General features: G+C 56.0%; 1 protein-coding gene across 1 annotated transcript; it reads right to left on the reverse strand.

The window, feature by feature from the left end:
- Positions 1–471: 471 nt before the first annotated feature.
- BSPRY (B-box and SPRY domain containing) lies at positions 472–9,879 on the reverse strand. Its single transcript, XM_041406688.1, has 6 exons — positions 9,856–9,879; positions 9,069–9,167; positions 7,925–8,155; positions 6,330–6,355; positions 4,996–5,120; positions 472–1,001 (listed from the first exon to the last, which is right to left on the reverse strand). The coding sequence occupies exons 1-6, from the start codon at positions 9,877–9,879 to the stop codon at positions 472–474; spliced, it is 1,035 nt and encodes a 344-aa protein (XP_041262622.1).
- Positions 9,880–10,856: the final 977 nt, after the last annotated feature.

Consider the following 10,856-nt stretch of genomic DNA (forward strand, 5'->3'; position numbering starts at 1 on the left):
GAAATTTTCTCCAGGATCCAACTTACACCTCTCCTGGCACAATCTGAAGCCATTTCCTCTTGTCCTTGCACTGTTGCTCGGGAGCAGAGCCTGCACCCCCACCCCCCCAGCTCCACCCTCCTGCCAAGGAGTTGTAGAGCACACTATGTCCCTTTCCACAGGCCTCCTCCCTGCCACTTCTCCATACATATCTCTCACTATTTCTCCTCTTTTTTCCAGCACACCAGCAGACTCGAAAGCTGCCTTTGGTGGGGCAGAAATCACACAATTCACCTAGGAGCAGCTGGCCCAGCCAGGCATTACCAGACCCTCACCCCAGCACAGGGTGTAGGCTCTGGGACGAGAGGAAAGCTGCAGAAAACACGCCAGGAACAGGTGTAGTGTGAAGGCAGGTGTTGTCTGAAGGGCCCTGGACACAGCCCAGAGCCCTGCCCGGGCTCCTTTCGCCCGGGCACTGCAGAGCACACACAGTCACACGCGGCCGAGCGAGATGCTCTGGTGTGCCACGGCAAAGACAGGGTACACGGGCTCCAGGAAGGCCTGGCGGTGGGAGAAGAGGATGGCGCAGGAGTCGGGGTCGTAGAAGAGCAGCTCCCCCCCTGCAAAGTCCAGCAGGACCCCGATCTCTGCCGGGGCCTTGATCAGCTCCACGGGCTGGGGCTGCCCCGCATGCAGGAACCGGAATTCTTTGTCGTAGCGTGAGAACACCCAGGAGGCAGCATTGAAGCCCAGGCGGCCTTCGTTGGCAGAGCCCTTCCTGGGCACGGAGCTGTAGCAAACCCCCAGCTTGTAGGCACAGCTCTGCTCCACGCTGACCTTCCAGGCACACACCCCCGAGTGGAAAGGCGCAGTGGCCAAAGCATTGGGCCAGTGGTCAAACCGCTCGGGGCAGCCCGAGTCCACCTTTGCTTTCTTGGGGCTGAAGGTCAGGGTTCTCTTGTCTTCTGACAGGCTGAGGTGGGGGCTCAGGGTTTTCTCATCGATGTGAATCTCCTGTGAGCCTGCAAGAGAAGCCACACGATGAGCACTGACGCAGTGGCCACCACCTGAACCACCTGAGGTAGTCACAGCCACAAGAAACACAAGCACAACCACCCTCTCCTCACACAGTGCTCCTGGGGCCCCCTCTGCTCCCCAGGGTGACAGTGCTGGGGGCTCAGGCTGGGTGCCACAGCTTCTCCTCTCAGCCAGGGCCAGGACAAGGCAGACATTCACCAAAGCCCAGACTCACCAGACACCTCTCCACCTTGCACTAAAGGCCCTGCTCATCTTCCTCTGACCCTGGCCTGACTCCCCACAAAACAGAACTCCGCAGGTTTGGTTCACCCCAATTTTGGGAGAGATCCAAACCTAGTTCCTGTCCTTTCTCACCCCCATAGTGGGTGAGCAGAACCTGGCTGCTCCTCCCCCAGTCAGGGGAGCCAAGAGCCTGGCAAGGGCTGTGTGCAGAAAACCTGCAAAGCTGGAAAAACAGGACTGGAGAGGGCCGGGCAGGGAAATCTCTTTCCTGCTACAAAGCCTCAGGTGCTGATCAACCCGCCCTGAGGTGCTGGGAGCAGCACAGGGAGCTGGCACCAGGCCTAGAGCTGAGCATGGCTGTGACTGGATCTGGTTTAGCTGTGAAAGAAGAGGGTGCCCAGCTGCACAAATCCAGCCAGTAGCAGCCCAGGGTGGCCAGAGGACACAGCACCCACTGTGGGTCTGCACTTCTTCAAAATCATGGAATCACAGGACTGTAGAGGCTGGAAAAGATCTCTAAGATCATGGTGCCCTTCCCTGGCTGCATTCTTCCCCCTGAGACCCTTCTGTGGGTCTGCAGGCTGTAGAACTGCACAAGTGTGTCCTTCAGTCCCTAAATTTGTGAAGCAGGGGTGAGGTTGATGCTCAGTGGACTCATCTGCTCGAGGGGACCCAGTTCCTGCCAGTATGTGCCCCTCCTTGCCCTCACTTTATTCACTTTAGGTCTTAAACCACCATGGAAACAGGGCTGGAGGGGTGACTCAGTGGCTCTGCCATTCCTGCCAGCAGCTCTATCCCATCATGCCAGCACCAGCCATTGCCCAACACCCTCTGCTCAGCATCCAGAGCACAGCACAATGAGCCCTTAAAGAACCAAAGGATGACCTCAACAGGGTCATGCCAGAGCCCAGCCTGCTCCAGGACCCAGATCAGCATCCCTCTAGCAGCAATCAGCACCCAGCAGCAGCAGCAATGCTCCAGGGTTTCCTCAGGCTGCACCCGCCCAGGTGCTCCCTGGCAGATGAAGAGAGGCTCAATTATCCCTTTGCAAATCAGTGCCATGCACCTGTGCACGTCAGGTAGGAGTTATTGCAAGCCAGAGTGAGCCCAAAGAGGAGCTGAAGCCAGCATTTCCTTCAGCAGGAGCTGTCAGCCTCATTCACCTGATGATTTATTTCCCCACACAGCAGCCAAAGCTGAGCTCTCCACAGGGCTCTGGGGCTGCCCACGCTGCTGGTGTGCAGGGTGGCTTTCCAGGAAGCCAGAGCTGCTCTGGATTCATAGAAAACACAGCAGCACCAGACTTTATCTTCCTCTGGCAGAAGAGCACTAAACCTCCTGTTGTGCCACACACAGCTGACCTAGGGCTGCATCCTGGTGGTCCATGTGGGGAAACACCTCCCCAGTGACAACCACATTGTTTCCTGTGGAATTGCAGTTCCAGGGGAGCATCTGAGGGAGGGGAAGTGCTGGCAAAATAACAGCAGAGTAATTCAGATCAGCAAATTTTGCCCCTCACACAAGTGTTTTGTAATGATTAAATCTGGATTTTCACATATAATTCTGATGAATGATTCCACTGGGAATTCATCTCACCCCCAAATCTATTTTCTCTGTGCCCTGTATCCATCAGGGTGGCCCTGGGACATGAGGGATACTGGGACAATAAATTCCCATGGTTAACAGCTCTGGGAAGCACATTTGTGTGAGCTGCAGCACATCTGGCTTCTTTTAAAAATCCAAGTTCCCATGAACTGAGATCCCTCCCAAAACTGTGCCAGGAGATTTACATCATCTCGTGTTGTAAGGAAAAAGCTGCCAACGCCAAAAAGAAGTGATACAGAAGCCTGGGTGCCAGGTAAAGGCATCATAGGAATCATGTTTATTTTTGAGAGTGAAATAGAGGCCCTTTTGCAGCTGCTTTCCAAGTATTTTAGAGGTTATGGAGTGAACCATCAAGGCTTGGAATTTTCTGTTTTCAAGCAAATAAACAAGACAGCCACCTGCTCACCTGCCTTTGAGAGAAGGGACCACAGAGTGACACTTTGCATTACTGTGTCTTAAGGCAAGCTCAGACCACTGCTGTTAATATAAAATCTCTAAGGCTTAGGTCCGGGGTGGCCTGGGGACTGATGAGATCCTCAAGGATACACCAGGCATCCTCAGAATGCAGTAATATGTGAAATGTAACCACACACTCAAAAAAAAACCCAAACAGAATCAAATTCCTGTATAATAAGTGCATCAGGACACCCACCACAAGAATCAAATGCCCTAAGTTATTACATTTCACAAGGATACTGTTGGGAGAGGAATCCTTACAAAAACCCTGTCACAACAAAGAAAATTAGGGAAAGGCTTTCTGCTTGACTCCACAGCTCTGAACATTGAGAACCTGCTTGATTGATTCTTTCAGGAAGAATTTCTTCACTGAATGGGCTGTTCAATACTGGAAGGGACTGCCCAGGTGATGGAATAACCATCCCTGGAGGTGTCCAAGGCACAACTGGGCCTGGCAGTTGCTCAGTGCTGGGTGACAAGGTGGTGATCACAGGTTGGATTGGATGGTCTTAGAGGTCTTTTCCAGCCTGAACAATTCTGGGGTTTTGTGACACTGTCAATGAACCACTGCAGGGACTGGCATAGAATCACAGAGTGATTTGGGCTGGAAGGGACCCTAAAGATCACCTAGTCCCAACCCCCTGCAGGGACACTTTCCTCAACTGCCAGCACTCACAGATTCCAAAGGGGGAAATTAATCACAAAGGGAGAGCAACACCAGAGTTTGCAGTAGATAAACACATGATGGTAGTGCTTGATAGGCATAGACTCTCAAGCTAATACTTAAAACCATAGAGCAATAAAAGCCTGAAGTGCAGACTTTGGAGATGGGCCTGGAAACAGGGAAAAACTGGAAACAGCTCAGAATCACATCAAGATGAGCAGAAATCAAAAGTCTTACAGCAGCTTTGGAAAAACCACGCTAGGGATTGTTCACAAGACAAATCACAAAGGATATTGCCATCTCTGAGAAACAAAAAATGCATTTGAAATACTCTAACAACAGACTGAAACCCGAGTAAAAGCAAACATTTCACAACCAGCCATTCAAGCACATCACAGCCAGAGGAAAAATGTCTTTCCCTGCTTAACACAGCCAGCACCAACCAGGTAAACCAGTCCCAGAGCCTGTCAGTGGCCTGGCAAATGCCTCCAGTGCAGCCTCAGCTGTACAGCAGGGGCTGAGCCAGAGCACAAACACCTCTACAACCACCAGCTCATGCACAGCCACAACCTCAGCTTGTGATCAGAACACTGCTCCATCTACTCACTGCCTCCTGCACTGGGCAGTCTCACAGACACCCCACAGAAGAAATCACCCTCTCAGAGTCCCCAGCAGCCTGTTTGTGACAGAGATTCCCACAGCAGCAACAGCTTCACTGCTGTCACCCAGAGACTCAGGAAACAGCAAAAGAAACCACACAACACTAAAGCCACAGAGCTGATAAAACACACAATCTTTTCAAACTCCAGTTCTTCCCCGAGCCACAACTGCTTGGAGGCACCCCCTACATCTCCCACAGCTGCTGCTGCCTCCCTGAATGGGCTCCCAGAAACAAGCAGGGGCTGGGAGAGCAGAGGGGCAGGACACAGCTTGAGGAAATTTGGACACAGCATGAGGGTGTTTGTCTGGGCACAACACGAGTGAGGGTGCAGGAATCGCTGGAGCATGAGAGATCTGAGCAAGACACTGACCTGTGAGGCAGCAGAGCACAGCACAGGCCCACAGTCGGTGCAGCAGTGGACTCTGAACACAGGTCTGATTAAAGTTTAACTTCAGGGACTCCTGTGGCTCCAAGATTCCCTCCGCCACCTCCGTCCTAGCAAAGGAAAACAGGAGTTGTTTCAAAATACAACGATTTCTTGTGCTGGGAGGTGTCTAAAAGATTACAAGGAGGTATGGCAGAGGTTAAAGAGGAGCTCTGGCTGCAGAGAGACCACAGCAGGGGTGTCTGGGCCAGCTCTCACCCCGAGTAATACTTTCGGTTGGCTCTGCTTACAGTTCCTGGTGAAAGGGCTGCAGTGTTGTAAAACACATCCCAGCAGCCTGAGTCAACAGCTCCTCACTCAGCAGACACAGGGTAAATAAATGTGTCTGAGAGCAGCCATCAGGGTACCAGGGGAGCACAATGAACAGGCAGAGAATCAGATTTCCCTCTATTGCCACAGCCCCACAGTCTGGGCACAGAGGCTCCACCCAGCACAGAGCCAGGGGTTTGCTGGCTCCTGTGGCCTGCAGAACTCCTGGTTGTGAGGACAGGCTGTGGCACGGGCTGCTGGGGATGTGCTGGAGCACATTCCATACCCCCACAGGCACAAATACCCCCACAGGCCCTCTGGGCAGCACAGTGTAGCCAGGGCCAGCACCCTCACAGCAGCCACAGAAATAAATGACTTAAATAAAATGAAATAGATTAAATAAAAACACAGCCACAAGGCGCTTCCTCAGGAAGGGCAGCCCAGTGTCAGTGATAGGGCTGTTGGGGACACTGGGACCTGCAGCTGTCTCTCCCTGCCCATGCAGGGCTGGGGAGATGCTGTGCCAGCCACCTCCTACATGGAGCACAGACCATCCTACCTCCTCCAACAGCTTGGCACAGCCTGCTCCATTCCCCAGCAAGCCCTGTGGGTTTCTAAGGAGCTGCAGCATTTCTCCCATGAGCAAGGACTGTTGATCTGGGAAAGCACATGGAGCATCTCCAGGTGCAGCACAGCACAAGGAGCAGAGACAAGAGGCCACGCTGGCATCTCTGTGCTCTGTCCTTGTTCAGAACAAAAGCAGCACGAGGGACAAAGGAGGTATCACGGTGTGCCTGAGTCATGGCACACAGCACAGGAGCTGAGGGGATGCAGGTGTGGAGCAGGAGCAGGGAAAGATTTAAGCAAGGTTAGGGAAAAGGACCAGGAGCAGCCATGTACTGACCTCTCGAAGATCTCTTGTTCTGCATGCTGGGGTGGGGATGCAGGTGTGGAGCAGGAAAAGCTTTAAGCAAGGTTAGGGAAAGGACCAGGAGCAGCCAGGTACTGACCTCTCGAAGATCTCTTGTTCTGCATGCTGGGGACAAGGAGAGAAAGAGTCATCAGAGCTTAAATCCCCACAGAAGACACCCCAACACAGCAAACTCGGGACCCAGGGAGCAGCGTTCCCCTTCCTGACCCAGAGAAGCCACCCCTCATCCCAACCCTGGGGAGCAGCAAGAGCATCCAACATCCATTTTCTTCAGCTGCAGCACTTCCCGACTCCAAAAGTGAGTGGGAATGCTGAAGGCAGTACATTGCACTGTGGCTGGGATACTGTCTGCTGTTCCCTCTGTCCCCACCCCACTAGGGCAGGCCACAGGAACAGCCTGTGCTCCCAGCAAACAACCCCAGGGCTTTCAGCAAAGGAGGGAGGCTGCAGAGGGACTAAGCCAAGGGTCAGGTGACCTCATGGTCAGTCCCACTTGTTTCTGTACCTGCTGGCCATGAGGCACTCTAAAGGTACAGCAAAGTGATAAGAAAATACCTGATCCCTGCTCAAATCCAAGCAGCGCACTTTGCATGCCTTCAGCTTTCCTGTGGCATGCCATGCGTTGATTCCAGATAGGCAAAAGTACCAACACTGACAGCCCAAGGTGGAAAACACATGAACCCCTAATTCCCTTCCAAAAGGAGAAACTGAGGGTGTGGCCGCTCTCTGCCGCAGGCAGCTGATGGATCCTGATGTCCAGCCTCTCCTCTTTATGGTGCAGCTACAGCCCAGCACATCGAGGTGCTGGGGCAGGATAGGAACTGCCTTTCCCACCAAAGGAGCTTCTGCCCTCTTTCCATGGGATTGGGTCTGGTTTCCAAGCCAAACTGCTGTTCCTCTCCTCACAAATTTACATGTGGGAAGCAGAGGCTGAGCATGGTGGTGGCAAGGCAGAGGTCCTGCTCACATCTAAAACGAGAGGAATCACTTGGGTGAACCCAGATGATTCAATAACCAGAGAAGGAACTGAGCAAGGGGAAGCACAGGCTGCTTTGCACGGCAAATATCCCTAACAGGGCTAAGCCAGGCAACACTGGGGACTTTCCAGAAGAGCTGCAGGTGTTTCCAAGGGTCAGTTTTGATTAAACTAGACACTAGAAAACTGGTGGCACAACTGTTGTAAGAGCAGGTCACAACCCAGAGCTGTCCTGGCTGTCCAGCCTAAGGGCAACTACAAGCCCAGAGTCTGGAGACCTGAATATGGGTCGTTCTGGACCTCATTGCAAGCAAGAGCAGGATCGGGCAGAGCAGATGCTCTAGGAACCACCAGAAACCACAGGGGCTTATCAGGATCAGGTCAAGGAGGTTCACTGAGCCAGACCTCCAAATGTCTGCAAATGGCCTGCCCAGGGAGGTGGTGGAGTCACCATCCCTGGATGTGTTTAAAAAAAGCCTGGATGTGGCACTGGGTGCCAGGGTTTAGCTGAGGTGTCAGGGCATGGGTTGGACTCAATGGTCCTTAAGGTCTCTTCCAACGCGGTGATTCTGTGAATTCCTTATGTCCTGCTCACCTCTGCCTCCCTGCTGGCAGCACAGCAGCCACTGAACTCTGCATTTAAGTCCCATAACAAGACGTGCAGGTCAGCTCTGGGCTGCCTGGCTCTCAGTACTCACCAGCAGGCCCTGGTCATCCAGGTTGGTGATCATGTCCACCAGGTAGGTGCGGAGGGCACCCAGCTTGTGCAGCGCCTCTGTCCAGTGCACCTGCTGGGTGAGGATGCTCTGGTGTGCCCGCTCCTCCTCGGCGTGCACCCTCTCCAGCAGCCGCTGCTCCTCGTTCTCACAGGCCTTCCCCACGAGGAGCAGCCTCTGGACCACCAGCTCCCGCGCCGCGCTGGCTGCGCTCTGCCACGGCAAGGACACAGCAGGAGCATCAGCCCTGCTCCAGCCCCGAGAGGAGCCCAGCTGCTTCTGCCAGCACTCCTGGGGCTCAGCCATTGGTGCTACTCCGTTAACTGAGCCCATGGCACCTGGCACCATACCAGTCCCAAACCTGCCCCCTGCCTCCTCAGCCAGCCCCAGTACCTAAGTGACAACCTGTGAGGGACCAGAGTCCTGTCCCTCCACAGATTCACTGTGGGTGAGAAACAGGAGAATAGGCTGAGACAGCTGGGAGTGCTCAGCCTGAAGGAAAGACACCAGGGAGAACTTACAGCTCCTTCCAGTGCCTAAAAGGGCTCCAGGACAGCTGGAAAGGGACTCAGGACAAGAACCTGAAGAGACAGGACAAGAGGGAATGGCTTCCCACTGCCAGAGGGCAGGGTTATATGGAATATTGGGAAGAAATTTTCCTTGCAAGGGTGGTGAGACGCACAGGGTGCCCAGAGAAGCTGTGGCTGCCCCTGGATCCCTGGCAGTGTCCAAATCCAGGCTGGATGGAATTTGGAACAACCTGGGATAGTGGGATGTGTCCCTGCCTATGGTAGAGGGTTGGAACTGGGTGGTCTTTAAGGTTCCTTCCAACCAAAACCAGTTTTTGGAATTCTGATTCTATCACTGTCCTTTGTCCTCATTGACTGCAAGGAACAAATAAAATAAACGTAGGAATTCTAAGGCACTGATCCTAGTAGGATGTTTGATTGTTGTACACTCACACCATTGTCTATGCGCATTTTCTAGGCAAATGAAGCACGAATTCCAGGCACACCCTGGCATTCCATTTCCACAGCGGCATCCCGACGTCTTCCCCCCTGGGAGCTGAGCATCCCTTCCGGCAATGGCGAGCAGGGAGCAGGCAGGGCCAGCCCCAGGGACTCACCTGGACGCCCTGGTCTTTGGCAGGCAGCACCTCCTCCACGTGCCGGGCGATGGCCGCGCTCTGCAGCTGGATCCGCTCGCAGCGCTCCACGAGCTTGTTCTGGGACACGGAGCAGTGCGGCGATGGATGCGGGTCTGGACGGGGCCCCGAGCCCCGGCAGCCACCCCACACCTGCCCGCTCCCCTGCACCACCCCACAGAGAGCCCCCATCCCCACGGGGCCCCGAACAGCCCCACACCCCACCAGGGCCCCACAGCACCCCACACCCGCCAGGAGCGCCTCGCAGAGCCCCCGTCCCCATCCTTGGGTGGGCCCACACCGCCAGGGGCTCCTTCAGAGCACCCAGCTTCCCGTGGGAACACCCGCATGGCCCCACACCCTGCCAGGGACCCCCGCGGCCCCCCAAATCCCCAGGGACCCTACACACCCTCAGGGATCCCACACCCGGTCTGAGACCTCCACACCCCGTCTGGCACCTCCACTCCCTGCCAGGGACCCCCCCGGCGCCACAGCTGCCGAGGCACCCCCACACCCCGCTAGGGACACCTGTGGCCCCATACCCCCATCGGGACCCCCACACACCCCCAGGGAGCCCCATATCTCCCCAGGGAGCCCCATATTCCCCCAAGGACGCTCATACCCACCCAGGAGCCCTTACACTCCCCGACACACCGGCACGCCCGCCCGGACCCCCGTCCCGCCGGAGCTCCCCAGCCCCGCACGGCCCCGCTGCCCCCCCAGCCCCGGGCTCCCCTCAGCCGGCCCGGGCTGGGGTCCCGCCGCTCACCCGCAGCCGCTCGGCCCGGGCCATGCTGTGCCCGCACCTGCCGCGGGGGCGACGGCCCCGCCCGGCCTCGCTCGGCGCTCCCGGCTCGGCTCCGCCCCGGCCCGGCCCCGCCGGGAGCCGGCGGCGGGCGGGGCCGGGAGCCGGCGGCGGGCGGTGGCACGGGCGGGACGGCGCCGGGGCCGGTGAGGGTGAGTGCGCGGCGGGGCCGGGCCGGGCCGCGGGGCTGCCCCAGCGCAGGGACGCGATTCTTCACAAACCTTTCCTCACAAACCTTTCCCGAGGGCTGCCCCGCCTCGCCCCTGCCCGCGGCACATGGCACTTGAGGGGCTCCCTCGGAACGCTCCCATCACGGGAGCCGGGGTGCTCCCATTGAACCGCACAGGGACACCCCCATCCCAAGGGACCCAGGATGCTCCCGCTGAGCCTCACAAGGCCTCCCCCATCCACAGAGACCCGGGATGCTCCCACTGAACCCCACAGGATCACTCCCATCCACAGAGAGCTGCCAGCACCTCTGTGGGTCACACCCAGCTCCAGGATCCCAGGATATCCTCCCGATTCTCCCCAAAGCCGAACACCCTCCTCAAAGGGATGCTTATTCCCCCGAGAGGATGGGGCAGCTCTGCTGCGTCCCTGTGCTGCTGCTGTGGTTGTTGGCATTCCTTATCCCACGGTGCAGGTTTCACTGCAGAGCCTGGACAGGTGGAGGCAGCAGCACGGCTTAATTCTCAAAAGCAATTCAGTAAAAAAGGTTTCTGTCAAGTGATGCATTTGGGGGGAAGGGAGGATAACGGCATCCTCCAGCATGAAACTCAGGCTGCCGAGGTGAAGCTTGGTGTGGATCAGTTGTCATAGCATCCCTGAGTTTTAGAGTTTTGTGGTGGAGCAGCCTGATGGATAAATGTGTGTTGGGATGCAGACAACAAAAGCTTGGATTAAATCCTGTCTGAGTGCTGTTCTCATCCAGGATGCAGAAAAATCTGTTCTTTCTTGCAGTGAGG

Source organism: Onychostruthus taczanowskii, unplaced genomic scaffold (genome assembly GCF_017590055.1).
Source record: "Onychostruthus taczanowskii isolate IOZ18803 unplaced genomic scaffold, ASM1759005v1 scaffold25, whole genome shotgun sequence".
Classification (NCBI taxonomy): domain Eukaryota; kingdom Metazoa; phylum Chordata; class Aves; order Passeriformes; family Passeridae; genus Onychostruthus; species Onychostruthus taczanowskii.